We start from the raw sequence: 22238 nt of genomic DNA on the forward strand, positions 1-22238 counted from the left end.
AGTTCTGGTCGTCACATTATAGGAAGGATGTGATTGCACTGGAGGGGATGCAGAGGAGATTCGCCAGGATGCTGCCTGGCATGAAACATTTAAGTTATGAAGAGAGGTTGGGTAGACTTGGGTTGTTTTCGTTGGAGCAGAGAAGACTGAGGGGTGACCTGATCGAGGTGTACAAGATTATGAGGGGCATGGACAGGGTGGATAGGGAGCAGCTGTTCCCCTTAGTGGAAGGGTCAGTCACAAGGGGACATAAGTTTGTGGTGAGGGGCAGGAGGTTTAGGGGGAATGTGAGGAAAAACTTTTTTACCCAGAGGGTGTTGATGGTCTGGAATGCACTGCCTGGGAGGGTGGTGGAGGCGGGTTGCCTCATATCCTTTAAAAAGTACCTGGATGAGTACTTGGCACGTCATAACACAAGGCTATGGGTCAAGTGCTGGTAAATGGGATTAGGTAGGTAGGTCAGGTGTTTCTCACATGTCGGTGCAGACTCCATGGGCCGAAGGGCCTCTTCTGCACTCTGATTCTGTAATCCCGATGATATTTTCTAAGTGTCTTGTTTTCAAAGACCTTTATAATAGATTCTAGCATTTTCCCTACTACTGATGTTGGGTCTCCCGACAGTTGTTACACCGTTGGATAGAGCAAGAAATTCCTGGAGCTTGTGAAAAAGGAAATGTAATAATTGTGGGGGTCTTTAATCTTCATATTGACTGGGACAATCAAATTGTTAAGTTTGTAGAATGTTTTTGTGACAGTTTCTTGAAGCAGTACGTTGTGAAACCGACTCGGGATAAAGCTATCTTAGGTTTATTACTGAAAATTGAATCAGGGTTAATCAATAATGTCATGGCAAAGGATCCACTGGGAAATACTGATCATAATATCACTGAATTTCACGTTAAGCTTAAAAGTGACATACTCCAATCACAAACACAAATCTTAATCTTAAACAAAGCCAATTCCATATGTATGATGGGAGAACTGACATAAGGTTAATTGTGTAAATAGACTAAAAGATATGGAGGTAAATGAACTGTGGGGAACATTTAAAGAAACAGTTCAAAATGTTCAACAAAAATACATTCCATTGAAAAACAAACTCAGCAAGACAGACCCATCTGTGGCTCACTCAGGAAGTTAAGGGTCCTATCAGATTAAAGAGGCTTACAATATTGCAAGAAACAGTATTAAGTTGGAGGATTGGGAGTGTTTAGAAACCAGCAAAAGGCCATCAAAGAACTGATAAAAAGAGAAAAGACAGAATGAGAGTAAACTAGCCAGAAATATAAAAGCAGATTAAGAGCTTTTATAAGTTTGTAAAAAAGGGAAAAAAGTAGCTAAAGTAAACATTGGTCTCTTTGAAGCAGAGACAGGAAATTATCATGGTGAATGAAGAAATGGCAGAGGTACTGAACAAACATTGTGTAATTGTAAAAATATTCACAGTAGAAGAGACAAACTTCATACCAGAAATAGACAGTAATCTAGGGATTAAGGAGAGTGAGGAAATTAAGATCAACAGAGTAAAGGTATTGGAGAAAATCCGACAAATCCCCAGGTCCTCATGTTCTACGCCCTGAGGTTCTAAAAGAGATAGCTGCAGAGCTAGTGTATGTGTGTTAGCTATGATTTTCCAAAATTCCTTAGGTTCAAGAATGGTTCAATGAGATTGGAAGTTGGCAAATATTATGCCACTTTTCAAGAAAGGAGGGAGAGTAAGCAGTGAACTACAGGCCAATTAGCCTAACATCAGTTGTTGGGAAAATGCTGGAATCTATTATTAAAGGAAATCTTAACAATGCACTTAGAAAAGTATGGTATGATTAGAACAAGTCAGCATGGTTTTACTTTAGGAAAATTCTGTTTGACAAATTTAGAGCTTTTCGTGGATGTAAATAGTAGGGTAGATAAAGGGGAACTTGTGTATGTAGTATACCCTGGTTTTCCAAAAGGTATTCAATAAGGTGCCACAAAAAAGGCTAATAGGCAAGATAAGGGCTCATGGAGTTGGGGGTAATATATTAGTATAGACAGAGGACTGGTTAATGTATAGAAAGCAGAGAGTGGGCATGAACCAGACTTTTTTCAAATTCGCAGGCAGTGAACAATGGAGTGCCGCAAGGATTCATGCTCTGAAGGAGACATACAGACTCGAAATGTTAACTTGGTTTCTCTCTCCACAGATTCTGCCAAACCTGCTGAGGTTTTCCAGCATTTTTAGTATTTATTTCAGATTTTCAGCACCCGGAGTATTTTGCTTTCACTTTATTAAAAAAGGATCGGAGTGAAGGAATAAAGTAGTCCTGCTAAAATTGTACAGGGTTTTGGAGAGATCACATTTGGAATAGTGTGTGTAATTTTGGTCTCCACATTTAAGAAAGGATATACCTGTACTGGAGGCGATACAGTGAAAGTTCACTAAATTGGTCCCTGGGATCAGGGGGTTGTCCTGTGATGACAGACTGAGTAAATTGGATCTATATTATCTAGAGTTCAGAAGAATGAGAGGTGATCTCTTTGAAACCTATAAAATTCTGAAGGGGCTTGACAGGGTAGATGTTAAGAGATTGGTTCCACTGGTCAGAGAATTGAAAACAGAGGGCACAGTCTCAGCATGAAGGGCTGATTATTTAGGACGGAGATGAGGAGAAATTACTTCACTCAAAGGGTGGTGAATCTTTGGAATTTGCTATCCCAGCGGGTTATGGATGTTCAATTGTTGAATAATTTCAGGCTGGGACAGATTTTTGGTCTCTTAGGGAATCAAGGGATAAGGGGAGCAGGCAGGAAAGTGGAGGTGAAGTCCAAGATCAGACATGATCATAATGATTGACAGAACAGGCTTGATAGGCCATATGTTCTACCCCTGCTGTGATTTTGTGTTCTTGTAAAGAGAACATTGGTTGACAGTACAGATAAGAATCTGGGGGTGATTCACACTTTCCAGGATGATCTTGAAGCAGGTGGTGGTTTTGGCTGCATATCAGTGCCAATAGTGCTTGGATGTAGTCCAGCCAGATCTTCACACTGGTAAATGCATGTATTCCTTTAATTGTTCACTCGGAAGGTACACTGGTAAAACTATCATACCCCCTACACCAGTTACTAATTGAGTGATATGTTGCAGTACATTTGTTGTCATCAACATTCTCAGAAAAATGTTTTTGCTTTTTATTTTTGCCTATACCATTAGATAGTCCCGAGAGATTTGTTGACATGAACCCTCAGATCTGCCAAATCTATTAAACTTACTGTAATTCACAGCACACAAATACATGCCATAACTATTGTACAGTATGTATCGAACAAGAAATACTGTCCAGAAACTCAAGATGAATGCTTAATGTGAAAAGGTCAAAGAACAATTTAAAGGATTTTCCTCTATTAAAAACAGATTACATTATAATGTTTGCTATTAATTCTGCAGTACTTACTTTCCAGACTCTGCGGAGATGTATTCCTCCCAAGTGATTGTGTTAGCAAGGGGGGGGCTGAGTGACTGTCTACGAACCGGCTATTAAAAAAGGGAAAAAAAGTGTTCATCTACAAAGTTTAAAACGTTAAAAAGACTTTCCTCATGGCAATTTTATATGCCTATATTTCCCAAATAATGGACATTTTAACCTATTTCCAAAAAGGAAAGATTCACTTTGTCTGGGTCCCAGCATAAATCCCAATGCCTGGCTCTTTTGAATGCTGGTTCACTTGGCAAGTCCAGAAAACCAATAAAGGAAAGTAAAGTGGGAAGTCAAAAATGCCCTCTCCCAACTCATTTGAATTGTTACACTGGGGTGTCTCCTATTCCAAACGCAGATCCATATAGTCCAGAGGGGGTACCAAAGAATCCCAAAACATAGTGGGATGGAGAGATGATGAAATGGATAACCACCCCTTTAACTCTTACTCTCCAGGGCCAACGAAGAGTTAATCTATTCTCTGCCCTTCATAAGTGTACAATTTCTCTACACTTAGCGCACAGAGGAAACATTTCCTCCCAAGTGCCTAACAGCTTCCAAAACACCAAATACTGTGTTTTTTTTAATTAATTCATAGGATGTGGGTATCGCTAGCTAGGCTAGCATTTATTGCCCATCCTTGACTGCCCTTCAGAAGGTGGTGGTGAGCTGCCTTCTTGAACAGCTGCAGTCCATGTGTAGGTATACCCACAGTGCTGTTAAGGAGGGAGTTCCAGAATTTTGACCCAGCGACAGCAAAGTGATATATTTCCAAGTCAGGACGGTGAGTGGCTTGGAGGGGAACTTCCAGGTGGTGTTCCCATGTATCTGCTGCCCTTGCCCTTCTAGATGGTAGCAATTGTGGGATTGGAAAGTGCTGTCAAAAGGACCCTTGGTGAGTTTCTGAAGTGCACCTTGTAGCTACTACACACTGCTGCTACCGTGCGTTGGTTGTGGAGGGGGTGCCAATCAAGTGGGCGGCTTAGCCTTGGATGGTTTCAAGCTTCTATTGCTAGTGCCGCACTTATCTAGACAAGTGGAGAGTATTCCATCACACTCCTGACCTGTGCCTTGTAGATGGTAGACAGGTTTGGGGAGTCAGCAGGCAAGTTATTCGCTACAGGATTCCTGGCCTCTGATTTGCTCTTGTAACCCCAGTATTTACATAGCTAGTACAGTTCAGTTTCTGGTCAATGGCAATTCCCAAGATGTTGATAGTGGGGGCTTCATTGATGATAATGCCATTGAATGTCAAGGAGCGATGGTTAGATTCTCTCCTGTTGGAGATGGTCATTGCCTAGCACTTATGTTGTCCGAATGTTACTTACTTGTCAGTCCAAGCCTGGATATTGTCCAGGTCTTGCTGCATTTGGACATGGACTGTTTCAGCATCTATGGAGTCACAAATGCTGAACATTATGCAATCATCTCAATTCACATCATGTGACTTTGCTTGGAGCCATTTAAGATAACTGCCACTCATGAGTTTCACCGCATGACTGCCTTAGAATACCAGTTTAAACAAGTTTATAATGCATTTGGCTTGTTGAATAGATTACTAGACTTTACAGAAGCACATATCTTAACATATACAATTACTTACAATGGCTTAATGAACAATTACTCCTACATAGTTTTCAAACCATACTGAAGATCGAGCCCATAAGCAAGAAAAGCCCTGAAGTGTACCCATCTTCCCTGATGAGTGTTGCCTGCAGCTAAAGTGACAAGCATCATCACAGGTACTACAACAGTTCATGAAGGCTCACCACCACCTTCTATGGACAATTAAGAGTACAATATGAGCAATGGGCACAATAAATATGGTCTTTCCAACATTACCCTCATTACAAGAATAAATAAATAATATAAAACAGAAAAATAAAAGGACTCTGATGGAGGAAATTAAACATGCCAGCTAGGAAAAAACACCAACCCCTTTCCATATTCTCAATTCAGATCAAATGACTTTGCTTCGAGCCATGTAAGATAACTGCTACGCAAGAGGTTCACTATATGACTATCTTACAATACCAGTTAAAATTAGCCACAAGAGTTGTAATTAATCTTGCTGATTGGTCTATAACTATAGTTGATGACCTGGCGTTGAATGGCAATCCTAGAGAATATACCTCCAATAAACTATTTTGAGTTCAGAAACAGACCATTTAAGGTTTAGTTTTATGAGACACCACTAAGTTTAAAAATAATTCTGCACTTACTACATATAATTCTTGGTTGCAATTCACAACTTGGATACTAATTAAGTGAATGAGAAGAAATGTTGAACTTAATATCTTGAGACAGTTTCAGACACCTTAGGAGCGTTATTGCACTTTACAAACTGACTATAATAATCACACATTGAGCTACTTTAAGAGTAGCCAATGAGAAACTGATTCTTTGAATCTGCTGTATGTCTACATAAAGCCATTCAGTAGGAAAGACTCCATGAACAAGTTAGACAGAGTCAAGTAATTAATCCCAGCTAACCAAAATGCTCTTAACTTTATAAACTTGTTTATGGTCATTACAGTGAAAGTAAATGATGCTCACTTAGCATTTGATTTATAGTACAACTATTAGAATGACAATTTTTCAGCTCGTTCTTACAAAACTTGAAAGTAATAAAATCCTTCCAAAGTTAACTACTTTCCAAAAGGATTAATTGAAATGCAGATTACGGCTGCTTTATGTACACTAGCATATTTATTTTCTTATCAGCTGAACAATTAATGTAAGAATGCTATATACTAATCTTACTCAAAAATATCAAACTTTGAACATTAAAAACCATTTGATAAAAGATCCATCTTTTGACATCGCCACTCCAAAAATAACATGTTCATAATTCCACATCACTTACATGAAGTGATCAGTGTTAGCTCTGAAGCAGACAATAAAGAAAATAGGCAAGATAGCAAACTGGAGTGCAGCCATACAATTCAGATGTCTCAAAATTTTAATTTAATAGGTACCATAAATTTGCTAAAAACCTAAGAGGCCGTATAGATTAGAGCATACAAAACAGAATCTGTGCCAATGATTTAAAAACATCAATCTTTTCCTCTTCTCACACCATCATCTAAGGATGTGTAAACACTGTTGTAATTTGATTGCTTTAATATAATCCAGACTTCTTGATTTAAGTTTGTTGATAGTTGCAAAAATAACTTCAAAATTAAAGCTATTTTCAAAATTTATTTCTAAATTTACAGGTTTTACTTTTAAAATAGATTTTGAAATGGAACATGTTGATCTACATAGCATTTTTAAAGTGTTTATTTGCAGTATCCTTAGCACTTTTACTTGAGGCTTAAAATGATAAAACACCTGTTGTGGTAATGTGTGCTCTCGACTTCTAAATTCTGAATCTGCCTACAGTTTCTGCATGAGGCCACTGGGTGACAGCAAAGGAATCAGTTTGGCTTAAGCAGACCATATTTGTGTAAAGGGATGCTCTAATTAGCAATGTTTTCCAACTTCTCTCCCTCTAAGTGGGTGTAACTACATTATGACAAGCGTGCATAGACAACTATTACAATTGTGGACAGAAGAGTATATAATGGAAAAAGCTGACAGGAATATTTAATACTTCAGAAGGGATTCCTCCATGGTGTTTTCATGGTGAGTCAGACAACCTGCCATTTTACAGCAGTAGGTTCATCAAGTAGGGAACAACATCAGGAACACTGACTTGTGTTATGAAATGTGGATCTGAGAATTAAATTCCAAAGCTCCATCCATCATTTGATGTAATTTTTAATTTAATATAGATCAGCATCTGATCAACTCATTTGATCATCAACTTAACAGGTAATAATTAGGTGAGATAATTGGAAGCTATAATCTTTCTGATGAATTTTAAATAAGGACACCAACTGTACTTCGCAGAATCAGAATTATTACTGCACAGGACACAACCAGCCTGCTGTGTCTGAGCTGATCTCTGTAGGAGCAATTTACCTAGTGCCATTACCCTGCCTCCTCCCTGTCACCCTGCACACTTATTCTTTTCAGATGGCATTGAATGCCTCAATTGAGCCTGTTTCCACCATACTCTCATTTTGAAGACCTTCAAAATGCGACTGTCCAGGTTTTGGAATTGATGGGTAGGATCCCAATAGGGAGCATCTGGTACAGGTAGGTAAAGCAAGGAAGGATATTCATTTTTATTATATGAAGACTATTCCAGGAGATCTTGTGCAATAGTGGGTAGCATCTCTGCCTCTGAGCCAGAAGCTTCAAGTTCGAGTCCCACTCCAGGACTTGATGACTACGGAAAGTGTATTCATAACACATCCAAACAGGTTGATTATCAACCTGCAAACCTTTCCAACAAACCTACGGCAAGCAATAAGAGTGAGAGAGACTCCTGATCTGCCATGCTTGACGTGCAGTGCACCCTTCAACTTAAAGCTTCTGGCTTCAGGCTAGCAACCTGTTCCAGGAAAAACAAGCTATAGGATAACAGACATAAGCACATGCTTTGTCTGCCTCAAAGGATCAGGATTCCTGTATGCGCACAGGATACCCTGTATTAGGTACATGTCCTCAGTTTGAAAGTTAAGCTTGTAAGCTCAAAGTTTCCCAAATTCTGTGAAATATTGGAGAATGTGTAGTATTTCAACAAAAGAGATATTTCGTGCTTGGTCTCTCCAAACAGCCCTCCATTCATTACCACAGAAGACAGAGTTAAGCAGACAGCCACTACTATCAAAACAGTAATTTCTTGCCTAATATAACAAAATCAAACTAATTTTAACAATAATAAAGTAGCTTGTAACCTGAAACCTAATTTATTCTCAAATTTAACCTCATCTAACTCTCATTAAAACAGAGATATAGCATAGATTTACCTCAAAATTTTGTTCCATCAAATTTCCTCCTTTGCTCAGACTTTCCATTATAGCCTTATTTCTTAGTATATCCTCTTCACTGAGGTGCTCACGACGCTTTCTTGATTCCAGAACAAGGCCATTTACAGAGTAAAAATCTGCCAAGAAGTTCCCAACTCGTTCCTATAAAGATTTGTTATTTTCAAGGTTAGGCAATGGCCATAAATTTATCAATTGCATTACATAACATTCAAGTAGAATCAAAGGAAGAAAGAGGTGGTGCACACCTTTGGAGACTAGCTTTAGCTTGAAGTCTAGATTTGGGTAGAGTAGGACAGGACAAACTGTGCATAGTTAATGAAAGGAATGGTTATGATTAGTCAAATAACTTTTCTCATTCCACACCTTAGATTTCTATGACACCCACGAAACTACTATCAAGTTCTTGCCCCTGTTAATAGCCAAAATAAAAAGTGCACCTTCATTTCAGCTTCATATTCACTCTACTCCAGCTAAAAGCACAAGAACTTGAAATATAATCTAATGCAGTAAAGGGCTTTTGATAGTAGAGTTATCACTATACAGTCCTACAGTGGTTAAATGTCAAAAAGAACTGTACTGACAGTCCAGCGGTCATAAAAGGCACTATATAAATGCAAGTTTGTTCTTTCTCTGGAGCACATTTGCCTGGATTTACATAGTAGAAGAGGAAAGAGGAACAGCTACATTCTACAGTACCAATTATAACCAAGTATAAAAAAAAAAATCACAATTAATTTGTGTTTTTTTTTTCCTTCATTCTTCTTGAATCTCCCCAAACCAAGCATCATACTCCTAGGCATTCACTAAATGTGCAATAATATTTTGTACCAGTGAGTGTGTGAACAGCACAGAGTCGTCGTGCCTCTCAGTGAAGAAATGCATGGCATGTGTGTGCCCACTGCTTGAATTATTGGTATTTATGTAGAGGATCCTGTCAGTGTACTGCACTCCTCACACAAACATTTTGGGAAGCTTAGTTTATACATTACAGACCACATATCTTAATGAAAGCTTACACTCTCAAATAAAAGCAATCATACCGTTTTGTCCTCCCGGAAAAGCCAGCCTGTCTGTGCACGTGTGAAGGTAATGGATTTTGTAGATAATGTTGCTGAGTAAATGTCACTGCTCATCAAAATATCTACCTCCTCTTCAGTTTCCATCTCTGATTCCTGAAAGAAATTAAATCGGTATATAAACCAGCAAAAGCAGAATTGTTATGTATCCAAATACTTGCAGATAACAGAAATGCAGGAGGTTTTAAGTGAAGGTGGGCAGATTGGCAATGACACACTATATAATTCGAAGAGAATCACAGGACAGAATTTTCCCGTTGGCATGCGGGGGCAGGCCCCGCAAGCCCACACATAAAATGACATGCAGCGACGTCAGGCATGCGTCCCGATGTCGCCACACATCATTTAGATTTTCAGTTTGGCAGGTGCACAGCTGACTCGGCTGCGCACCCACCAAGCTGTCAAAGGCCAATTAAGGCCATTTAATTATCAATTAAACTAATGAACTGAGCTTCATAGGTGGGATGAGGTTTCATGAAGGGTTTTAAGTTCATTGACATGTCGCAGCTCATGTGACAGTGTCAAATGAGGGGACGTCTTAAAATCTTTATTAAAATTTTTGGAACTTAAACTAATCTCCCTGAGGCAGCTGTGCTTCCGAGATTTCTGCTGACTCAGGGAACCGTCCCCCTGCCCACACAGGGAGTGCTCAGCGCTTCAGGGCATACGTCATGCTGGGCAGGCCTTAACTGGCCTGCCCACATAAAAATGGCAGGGCGGACTCGATTGGGGGCGCCAATTGGGTCCGTGCCTGCCCCCACCCGCCCCCGCATAACCCCCTCGACGACGACGGGGGTTATCTCCATAGAATTGTTATAGCACAAAAAGAGGCCATTCAGCCTGTCATGTCGTGGTGGCTCTCTGCAAGAGCAACTCTCCTAGTTCAACTCTCCCACCTTTCCCCTTCGCCCTAAAACTGTTCTCACTTCATGCTTAAAAATGGAATCATTACTAAAGGTGGAATCATTACTAAAGGAGAGTAAAGGAGAGAACAGAAGAACACATCTAGAAAGTATAATAATGAATAGTCAGTGTGGATTTCAAAAGAAGATGTTAATTGATCTAGATTTTCAGAAGGCCATGAATAAGGTGCCCCATAATAGACTGATGAATAAGGTTAGAGAATGAGGAGTTAGGAGACAAGTGGAAGAATGGATTGTTAGCTGGTTCAAGGCAGAAAGCAGAAAGTGGGAGTGAAGGGTAGGTATTCAGAATGGAAGAAAGGTGGGAAGTGCTGTCCCAGAAGATCGGATATAGATGGGAAAAGAAGTGAGGAGATTCGAGTGGAGCATAAACATCAACATGGACTGATTGGGCAAAAAATTCCGTTTCAGTGCCATGTATCCTTTTTAATCCTACGTAATTCCCTTTTGAAAGCCACAATTGAATCTCCCTCCTCCACGCCGTGCATTCCAGATCTTAACCACCAGCTGCATAAAAGTTTTTCCTAATGTCACCTTTGGTTCTTTTGCTATTTACCTTAGCATCCTGCAGTTCTTGATTTTTTCAGCAATGGGAAATCCTCTCTCGATCTACTCTGTTCTAGATGTCTCAGGATTTTGAGCATCTCTATCAAATCTTCTCTCAGCCTTCCATTCTGTAAGGAGAACAACCCCAGCTTCTCCAATCTATCCTTGTAACTGATGTCCTTTGTCCCTAGAACCATTCTTGTAAATCTTTTCTGCAACATCTCTAAAGCCTTCAGATGCATCCTAAAGTACTGCTCAGAGTTAGACACAAAACTCCAATTGAGGCTGAACCAGTGTTTCAGTAAGGTTCATTTTTCCTTGCTTTTGTACTCTATTTATAAAGCCCAGGATCTCATATGCCTTTTTAACCACTTTCTCAACCTGTCTTGCCACCTTGAATGATTTGTACACATATCCCCAGATCTTTCTGTTCCTCTCTGTAGCCTATTCAGAATTCTACCCTTTATTTTATATTGCCTCTCCTTGTTCTTCTTATCAAAGTCTATTAACTTCACAGTTCTCTGCATTAAATTTCATCTGCCACTTGCTGCCCATTCCATCAGCCTGGCTGTCCATTCCACCAGTCTGTCTTTAAGTCTATCACTGTCCTCCTCATTGGTCATAATACTTCCAACTTCTGACATCTGCAAATTTTTAAATATTGCCCTGTATACCCAAGTCTAGCTCATGAATACAGATCCTAGTAATGACCTCCAGGAAATCCCACTGTATACCTTGCTCCAGTCAGAAAAACAACCATTCACCACTACTCTGTTTTCTATCAGTCAGCAGACTTTGTATCCATGGATACACTTACCCTTTTATTTCATGGGCTTTAACTTTGCTGGCAAATTTATTTGTGGCACTTCATCAAAGCCTTTTGGAAGTTCATACACACATCAGTCACAGTATCCTCATCAACCTTCTCAGCTGCCATAAGAAAAAACTCCAAGTTGGTTGAACACAATTTTTCTTTAATGAATACTTGCAGTCTTTCCTTAATTAAACCACACTTGTGACTGTTAATCTTAATAGTGAGAATGCTTTTAGAAATGGTAATCTGGGACAAAATTAAACTGACAAGCCTGTAGTTGATGGGATTATCCTTGCACCATTATTTTAAACAAGAGTGTAAAACATTTGCAATTCTCCAGTCCTCTAGCACCACCTGCTGCATCTATGGCTAGCACCTCCACAATTTCCATCATTACTTCCCTCAACATCCTTAGACGCATCCCATATGGTCCTGGTAGCTTAACAGTTTTAAGTACAGCCAGCCTTTCTAATATCACCTCTTTTCAATTTTTAGCACATCCAGTATCTCAACTATCTCCTAGTTTACTATGATTTTGGCAGCATCTTCTATGGTAAGGACAGATGCTAAGTACTCATTTTCATACCTCAGCCACGCCCTCTGCCTCCATGTGCAAGTCTCTGTTTTGGTCCCTGATCAGCTCCATCCTTCCTCTTACTACACTTATACTATTCATATGCCAATAGAGGACTTTTGGATTCCCTTTCATGTTAGCTGTCAGTCTCTTTTCATACTCTTTCTCTTTGTTGTTCATTCTCTTTTTTCATTTCTCCTCTGAACTTCAATATTCACCTGCTTCTGACTTGTTTAATCAACCTGACATCAGTCATATGCCCTGCTTTTCTATTTTATCATACCTTCTATTTCTTTTGTCATCCATCATACAAGAGTGCTCTGGCTTTGGTTTCCCTACCTAAACCCCCATGTGGGAACATTCCTTGACTGTACCTAAACTCCTCCTCTTTAAAAGGTAACCCATTGTTCTGCCAATCTTTGATTCCATTTTTCTGGGGAAGATTCACTCTCACCCCATTGAAATTGGCCCTCCTCTAATTAAGTTTTTTTTTAATGCTAGATTGCTCCTTGTCCTTTTCCATAGCCAATCTAAATATTATTATAATATTATGATCAATTTCCCATGATGTTTCCTACTGACGCTTTATCCACCTTATTTCCCAGAATCAGATCTAGCAAAGCCACCTTCCATGGAGGGCCCGAAAATACCAATCAAGAAAATTCTCCTGCATGTGCTTCATAAACTTTTTACCCTTCATCCCTTTACACTATTACTATCCTAGTCTATATTAAGATAATTGAAGTTCCTCACTGTCACTACCCCAGAGCTTTTTGCACTTCTCCATAATTTCCCTGCAAATTTGCACCTCTAATTATTTATTTATATATAAATATAATTAGTGGAGAATTTGCAGTTCTAGATTCCGATTAATTTAAGATTTTTACTCTGACAATACCATATGCTCATGTTTTTATACTTCTTTCCAATTGTTAATTCAATCCTCTGGGAATGTGGCAAGATCGGGAATGTCAGGAATGAAGTCAGTAATAATCAGTAATAAAAAATGTCATTTTGCGACTCGGCCACAAACACCCAAGTTACTTATGACAACATACACTCATGAAAACACAAGATGGTCATGGTGACAGTGTCAGGGCGGCTTAATTAACCTACTCTCAATAGTATAATACACAATATGTATAAACAACTGCACAGCTCAAATAAAACTAAAGCATTTTGAACAGCAACTGAAATATTATACAATCCTAGTTCGTTTTTTTACTTACAGCTGAATAAGTATTCAAAGTACAAGGAGAGCTCAATTGTACAAGCTTTGTAAGCTTGTACCTGTGTGTACTCGGGAAGATAAATGCACAAGCTAAAGCTTAAAAAAGCCTAATCACAACATGGGATCGCTGCAGCGCATGTGTCAAAACTGTTATTGTGAATTTCAGCGTCTTGCTACCATTTTAGTAAATAACATGTATGAATACATTTGCATACATATCTTAATAAACATAAATCAATACATATCCAATAAAGCTATTTAAAAGAGATAAATATTTTGGTATTAATGATGCAACTTTCATTTACTCATCCACTTTACTATACATGATATTAACTGTTTATAGCTAACTGCCTTTCATACAGCACAAAACTTACTTCATGATGTATTCGCTGGTAAACTTTCTGCTCGTTGTCTAATACTATGAAAGATTCAGAGGGTATTGCGTCACCATTGAAAATGAAGCTCAAATCTCCACGTTGACACTTCATATCTGTAAAGTCTATTAGAGTTGTGTCAAGCCTGAAAACACATTAGGTACACAAGAGTTTTTAGCTCATGTTAAATTTTACTACTTATAAGCTTCCAGAATTTCCTGCATTAAGTGATCTCTTAAGGAAAAGATGTTTCACTGGAAAACAAAGAAAAATATTTCTTTGAATAGTTAATGAATAAGAAAATTCAACAAAAATCTTATGTTAACAAAATTTACTTATAATAATTTGGTGATTTTGTTGAACTATGCTAGAAAGCCACTTCATCAATGGAATATAATCTGCACAGTATTTGTTTCATGGACTGCCTAATGCTATCTTTAAATTGCTTCAACTTGTAATGGATTGCATACAAGTGGGTGATATTAGTCCAGAGCTACGTTTAAGTGTCTTAGGCCTGTGTGAAAACTTGAAACTCCAATTAGTTTATACACAAGCTGGCTTATTAATGATTCCATGCAAGATCCTTGATGATGAGCACTCCGAGTGGAGCGTATTTGGGTGAAGTAAGGCTAATAGGATTTATAAACTAAATCCAAACAATAGCAGACACCATTTGATGAACTAAACTCGAAAAGATTAGAAAACATAGGAAATTGAGTCAGACAGTTCAATGGCAACACACTCATGAAACCATAGCGATCATGTTACTGTATTAGCAATTCAGAGAATGTGGTCAAACTCTATTATGGCTGACTGAGAATTCAGTTTAGAAAACAAAAAGCTGGAAATAAAAACTGATTTCACACAAATTGGTTGACTCTCAACTGCTGTCTGAAGTCACCTCACAAACCACTCAGTTGTGTCAAGCTGATTTAATGCAATGTTTCAAGGCAGTGGTCTACAATCTTCAAGGGAAACAAATGCATACAAACATACGAATTAGGATGAGTGGGCCACTCAGCCCCTCGAGCCCATTCCACCATTCAATAAGATCATGGCTGATCTAAATGTAACCTCAAGCCCACATTCCTGCCTACCCCCGTTAACCTTTCACCACCTTGTTAATCAAGAATCTACCTAGCTCTGCCTTAGAAATATTCAAAATCTCTGCTTCCACTACCTTTTGAGGAAGAGTTTTCCAAAGACTCTGAACCCTCAGTAAAAATTTCTCCTGTGTCTTAAGTGAGTGACCCCTTATTTTTAAACAGTCACCTCTAGTTCTAGATTCTCCCACAAGAGGAAACATCCTCTCCACATCCACCCTGTCAAGACTCCTCAGGGTCTTCAAGCTTTAAATTAAGTAGTCTCTTACTCAAATTCCAGTGGATACAAGCCTAACCTATCCAGCCTTTCTTCAAAGGATAACCTGCCCATTCCTGGTATTAGTCTAGTAAACCTTCTCTGGACTGCTTTTAATGCATTTACATCTTTCTTTAAATAAGGAGACCAGTTACATACACAATGATCTAAATGCGATCTCACCAATGCCCTGTACAACTGAAGCATAACCTCCCTACTTTTGTAATCAATTCCCTCAAAATGAATGATAACATTCTATTAGCTTTCCTAATTACTTGCTGTACCTGCATACTAACCTTTTGTGATTCATGCACTAGGACACCCAGATCCCTCTAAATCTCAGAGCTCTGCAATCTCTCACCATTTATATAATAAGCTTTTTTTTAAAATTCTTCCTGCCAAAATGAACAATTTCACATTTTCCTACATTATACTCCATTTGCTGGATCTTTGCGCACTCACTTAACATATCTATGCCACTTTGTAGACTCCCTATGTCCTCTTAACAATTTACTTTCCTACCTATCTTTGTGTGGTCAGCAAATTTACCAACCATTCCTTTGGTCCCTTCATCCAAGTCATTTATTTAAAAAGTTGAGGCCTTGTGGCACACCACCCTGCCAGCCAAAAAAAGACCCATTTATGCCAACTCTCTACTTCCTGTTAGCTGTTATCTTCTATCCATGCCAATATGTTACCCCCTACACCATGAGCTTTTATTTTCTGCTATAACCTTTGATGTGGCACTTTATCAAATGTCTTCTGGAAATCTAAGTAACGTACATCCACCAGTTCTACTTTAGCAACAACACATGTAAGTCCTCAAAGAACTCCAATAAATTGGTTAAACATGATTTCCCTTTTACAAAACTATGTTGATGCTGCCTGATCACCTTGAATGTTTCCAAGTGCCCTGCTATGACATCTTGAATAATAGCTTCTAACATTTTCCCTATGACAGATGTTAAGCTAACTGGCATATAGTTTCCTGCTCTGTCTCCTTCCCTTTTTGAATAAAGGAGTTGTATTTGCTATTTTCCAATCTAATGGAACCTTTCTCAAATCTAGGGAATTTTGGAAAATTAAAACCAGTGCATCAACTATCTCACTAGTCACTTCTTTCAAGACCTCGGGGCAAAGTCCATCTGGACCTGGGGATTTGTCAGCTCATAGCCCCAGTACGCAACACCCAAATCCCAAGAATGAAAAAAAACTCATGAATAATTTTGTATCCAAAAGTATGAATATGCTCTCTAGCAGTGATCAATTTAAGCACCTTGTTTTTTAAGAAATTAGAATATGAAATTAACTTACCTGATATTTATACCTTGTTTGTAAATTTTACAAGCATCTGAAGGCAGGATTCTGGAAAGTAAAGGCACTGTAATAGAGAAGGGAAAAAAAACAATGATGAATCTAGCTTGGTTACCATACACACTTAAATTTCATACTTAAAAGTTATATAACAATTGCATGGAAAAAAGTCAAAAGAATATGACAATCAACACTTACCCCAGCTTTGGAAATCCCAGTGAAGCTCTAAATAAAAATCCCCTAGCTAAAAAATAAAACAAAGATATAAACCCCTAAGTAACAGACTAATTCCAGTTTAATTAATCATTCATTTCTGAGTACTAAAATTCACAATGGCAACAGATAACCTTTTATTTCAATTTACTTGCCTGAGAATTGAGCTATAACATTAAATATTTTAAATCAATGACCTTCAAATTATTGCAATTTGTAATGTTCACACGCAGCTTGGGAAAGGGCTAGAAGAACCAGAATCAACCATGTTTAGCATGAGTGATGCAACTAAGTGTACTAAACAGTGGGGAAATTTCAAAAGGATATAGATTGACCGGTGGAATGGGCTGACGAGTGACAGAAGAAAACTTGAGATAATACCTTTTGTTCAGAAGGCAACATTAGTTAAATGGTACATTTTTGAGGAAGTTGCAAGAAGATATCTGTGGAATGTTTGTGCACAAATCTTTGAAGGTTAACAGGTTAACAAAGCATCCTAGATTTTTTAAATAGGGGCAGAGAGTAGAAAAGCCATGAAGTTATCTAAACCTACATAAAACACTTGTCTGCCACAGCTGAAGTGCCATGGCAGCCCGCTTGCTCCATTGTACAAACATGACAAAATGTTGCAGAGGCAAACAGGGTAGGAAGTGAATTCTGGGCACCAAATTTTAAGAATGTGAAAAACTCGGGGGGTTAAACAGAATTTACTAGAGTGGTTCCAAGGATCAGGGTTTTCAGTAACATGGATAGATTGAGCTTCTCCCGAGAACAGAAACAAGTGGAAATTTGATAACGTTGTTTAAAATCATGAAGGGTTAAATAGAGTAAATAAAAGAAACGCCATTTCCAATGGCTGAATGGTCAAAACCAGATTTAAAGGGCATTGGCAGAAGGACTAGAGTGACGGAAGAGAAACTTTAAGCATCAAGTGCCTTCAATACCTCTTGACTCGACAATTCCAATGCACTCCTGGTTGGTCCCCACATTCTACCATCTGTAAACCTGAGGACAGCTGAAACACTTGCCGAAGTACCATCCTCCTTCATCTGTGTGCTTGCTGACCTACACTGGCTCCTGGTGAAGCAATGTGTTTTTAAAATTCTCATCCTTGTTTTCAAATCACTCCATGGCTTTGCCCCCCCTTACCTCTGTAATCTCCTTCAACCCCACAATCCTCAGATACCTGCGCTCCTCTAATTCTGATTATTCCTAATAATAAATTGCTCCATCATTTGTGCAACTTAAGGCAGTACCACCGACCCCAAGGTCTGAAATTTGCTCCCTACACCTTCCTTCCACCCTTCTATGCTTTCCTCCTTTAAGACACTTCTTAAAACCTACCTTTTCGACCAAGCTTTTGGTTAACTGACCTAATAATCTCTTTATGCGGTTCAGTGTCATAATTTGTTTTATAATTCTCCTGTTAAGTGCCTTGGGACTTCACATTACGTTAAGGTGCTATATAAATACAAGTTGCTTTTGTTGCCAAGATTGATTTGGAACACACTGCCTAATAATGTGATGGAATAGCTTCCTTCTGTACTGTATTGTTTAATGAAACTATAGTAGCTACAATGGTTCTTGCCAACTGCATACAGCCAATATCAATCACACTAAATTTCAGCACAGCCACATATTTGTCTGAGTATTAGGATTCTATCCTTCATTTTTTGCCTTTAGAGCTGTTGTGGTGGCCCACTTGCTTTATTGTACAAACATGATAAAATGTTGCAGAGGCAAATGGTAGGATGTGAAACAGGAGAATGAGAGATGGAAAAGAAAAGAGAAGTTGAAAAAGAATTGGAGACTGACTTTCTAAAACATTCCACATGAATAGCTGCTCGTTAAGCTTAAAGTGACAAGGATTATAGATAAAGCTGGATGTGGATAAGGAGCTGCATAAAAGGAATATTAAGTAGCAGGATGGAAAACAGAAAAGGAAGCACATTTGTCCTTAACAGGCTGCAAGAGTATTTTGATAGGGTCAGCTTAAAGAAAATAGGAACCACAACTTTAAATGATCCAGTAAAATGTTAGGTAGCAGAAAGGCAACTGTTCACTAGACTCTGAGCACGAGGAGCAGTAAATGATTACACATGAAATGTTTTTCCATTCAACACACATGTTTAAACATGACTCTTCAAAACTCGGCAAAGCCTCATTTACAATTGGCCAACATTAATACTATTAAACTCACTTAAGCCACTCATTTTAATCTACATTCCAGCACCTGGTCTGTAGCCTTGCAGGTTATAGCACTTCAGGTGCCAATCCAGGTGTCTTTTAAATGAGTTGAGCGTTTCAGCCCCAACCACCAATTTAGACAGCGAATTCCAGACGCCCACCACCCTTTGGGTGAAAATGTTCATCACCATGTCCCCTCTAATCCGTTAACGAATCACCTTAAATCTATGCCCCCTGTAACTGACCCCTCAGCTGGGGAAACAGGGGCAGAATCTTCAGCTCACTGAGGCATAAAATGACACAGGGTGACATCGGGTGGGCATCCCGATGTCACCGCGCATCATTTAGATTTTCAGACTGGCGGGTGCACAGCCGACTCTGCTGCGTGCCCGCCGGACTGTCAAACGCCTATTAAGGCCATTTAAAAAGCCACTTAAGCAATTACCTAGGCTGCCCATCCAACCTTAAGGTTGGCGGGCGGGTGAAGAGCCCAGGCGGCCTTCACATTTTTCATGGAACCTCATCCACGGGCAGGATGAGGTTTCATGAAAGATTTTTAATTTTAATAAAAATTTTTGTGAAAATGTATGTACATGTCCTAGCTCATGTGACAGTTTCACATGAGGGGACATGTCATGAAAATATTTTCACCACTTTATTAAACTGCTTAACCTTAAAGCTTATCTCCGAGGCACCTCTGTGCCTCAGGGAGATTTCTGCTTTTTTTTGTGCATGAGTGAAAGAGCGCGCTCCCAACTCAGGCAACACCCCCCGTGCACAGGGACCACACAGCACTCCCGGGTGCGCGTCATGCTGGGCGGGTCTTAATTGGCCATCCACGTAAAAACGTGGCGCAGACCCGATCGGGGGCGCCGATTGGGTCCACTCCTGCACTGCCTGCCCGACAGGCAGAAAATTCTGCCCCAGGTCTTTCCCATCTACATTAGGCTTCTGTTCTAAGGAAAACAACCCTAGCCTATCCAAAAATTTCTTCATAGTTGCAACTTTCAAGACCTGGCAAAATTTTTGTAAATCTCCTCTGTACTCTCTCCACAGCAACTATGTCCTTCCTGTAATGTGGTGACCAGAACTGTACACAAAATTGCCAGCTGTGGCCTAACCTGTGTTTTATACAGTTCCAGCATTACATCCCTGTTTTTGTATTCAATACCTTATCCAATAAAGGAAAGCATTCCATATGCTTTCTTTACCACCTTACCTACCTGCCCTGCCACCTTCAGGGACCTGAGGAAATGCACTTCCTCAACCCCTCTCAATATCCTCCCATTTATCAAGTTTTGTTTTGTTTGCCCTCCCCAACTGCATTATCCCTCAATTCTCTGAATTGAATTCCAGATTTTGTAACATTACAATATTCACTTCTCCCAAAGAAACTTTTGTATTGAACTGTTCTGTGATATTAGGTTACATTCTCACGATTTTTGACTTTTTAACTGTTATTTTCAATTTAATATTAAATTAAGGCATTTGATCTCAATTCCTGAACAAGTAGTTTGCTTGCTTTAATACATTTTTGTGCTCAAGGTGAGGGTTGTCAGTGTTCAGAAATGGAACACACACACTTTGGCTTCAAGTCACCTCAGGCCAGTGTTACGACTGCCAAGGTTTTATTAGATGGTTAAGTTTTAAAGTTCCTCTTTCAAAAGTAAAACGGAGCATGCACCCTCCGACTTGTTCTGCCCGGTGATAAGCCAATGTGACCTGGTTGCCATGGGGATAGAGTCCAAATGAAACCCAAGTTCCAGTTTTAACATGAACACAAAAGGGAAGCTGCGGGCTTGATTTAGTGTAGATTTACAGACTCTCAGATTTATTGATTCAGAGATCCTAGACAGAGTGAAAGATACTGCTGAGTGAAGACAGGAAAACAGTAGTGGTCATGGTCAGCAGGGGAACAGGCTTTTCTCTGTTAGCTACCAAGCAGAATGCTGATGGGAGCTCATCTGTGGTTGGAAAGACAGAGCCTGCAGAAATTCGAGGATACTGGAAGATTTACCCTGACATGTCCAGGAGGAGGAATTACTGGAATGGGCCTTGCTGCTGGAAGTCAGTTCAGGGATTCTCAGAAGGCTGAGGCAAGCTGCTTTTGGCAGGCACTAAACGTTACGACTCAAGTGAAACTGGGAGAAACTGAGCCTGTTGGAAGTTGAGAGTAAATCAGGACAGGCTCCTCTAAAGACTACAATTCTGCGGAGTGTGGGGTATAGCGTATAAATGTGGTGTAGGTTTATCTGTCCTGTCAAGAAACAAATAAGGAATACCTGTTGTATTAGTTGTCTACTAAGTGAAGTTTCGATGTTAACTTATTTGGCACAGTAAAAGTCTTAAAACTTAAAGGAATTGCACACGATTCCAAGTTGGTCACTGGGAATTCAAGTCATCAGTCTCTACAGGAATCATAACACCAGTTACTGCCAAAGTCACATTTCAAGAACACCTCCTCCTCTATTGCAACATTAGATTTTAATCTGATTTTCAGAGGAACATTATGTTCTACAGACTAAATTTGACAATTTCATATCGTAAAGTAAACAATACTTTTTAAATAATAATTTGCATAGGTGCTTAAAATGGATTCTCTGGTTAATGATGAAGGGTGAAAATTACATACTTGTTAAAAGTGTTTGGTTAAACCTTACTTTATTTTTAATTGTTTCTTCTTGGGATGTGAGCATCGAGAAGCAAGTGGTGAGCCACCTTCTTGAACCGCTGCACTCCATTTGGTGTAGATACACTCTCAATGCTGTTGTTAGGAAGGGAATTCCAGGATTTGGACCCAGCAATGGTGAAGGAATGGCAATATAGTTTTAAGTCAGAATGGTATGAGGCTTGGAGGGGAAATTGCAGGTGGTGGTGTTCCCATGCATTAATTGCCCTTTTCTGTCTAGGTGGTAAAGATTGCAAGTTTGGAAGTTGCTGTTGAAGGTGCCTTGGCAGTTTCTGCAGTGCATCTGGTATATGGTACAAACTTCTGCCACTGTGCGCTGGTGGTGGAGGGAATAAATGTTTAAGGTGGGGATGGGGTGCTGATCAAGCAGTCAGCTTTGCTTTGGGATGGTTCTGAGCTCCTTGTGTGTTGTTGGAGTTGGTATCCATGCAAATGGAGACTACTTTAACACACTCATGGCCTGTACCTTGTTGATAGTGGAAAGACTTTGGGGAGTCAGGTAGTGCGTTACTCGCTGCAGAATTCCCAGCCTCGTACCATTGACCAGAAACTTAACTGGACCAGCTGTAAAAATACTGTGGCTACAAGAGAAGGTAAGTCCCA

At 39.4% G+C, this 22238-nt stretch overlaps 1 protein-coding gene across 1 annotated transcript in view; it reads right to left on the reverse strand.

Annotated features, from left to right (window-relative positions):
• ankrd13c (ankyrin repeat domain 13C) overlaps positions 1 to 22238 on the reverse strand; it is a 93429-nt gene that overhangs the window by 17060 nt on the left and 54131 nt on the right. The window contains exons 5-10 of the mRNA XM_041208574.1: positions 16745 to 16790; positions 16547 to 16613; positions 13874 to 14018; positions 9376 to 9507; positions 8315 to 8476; positions 3435 to 3514 (exon numbers count right to left, since the gene is read on the reverse strand). Coding sequence (XP_041064508.1) covers positions 3435 to 3514; positions 8315 to 8476; positions 9376 to 9507; positions 13874 to 14018; positions 16547 to 16613; positions 16745 to 16790 — 632 coding nt within the window. The remainder of the gene's footprint in view (positions 1 to 3434; positions 3515 to 8314; positions 8477 to 9375; positions 9508 to 13873; positions 14019 to 16546; positions 16614 to 16744; positions 16791 to 22238) is intronic.

This window comes from Carcharodon carcharias, chromosome 16 (assembly GCF_017639515.1).
Source record: "Carcharodon carcharias isolate sCarCar2 chromosome 16, sCarCar2.pri, whole genome shotgun sequence".
Taxonomy (NCBI): domain Eukaryota; kingdom Metazoa; phylum Chordata; class Chondrichthyes; order Lamniformes; family Lamnidae; genus Carcharodon; species Carcharodon carcharias.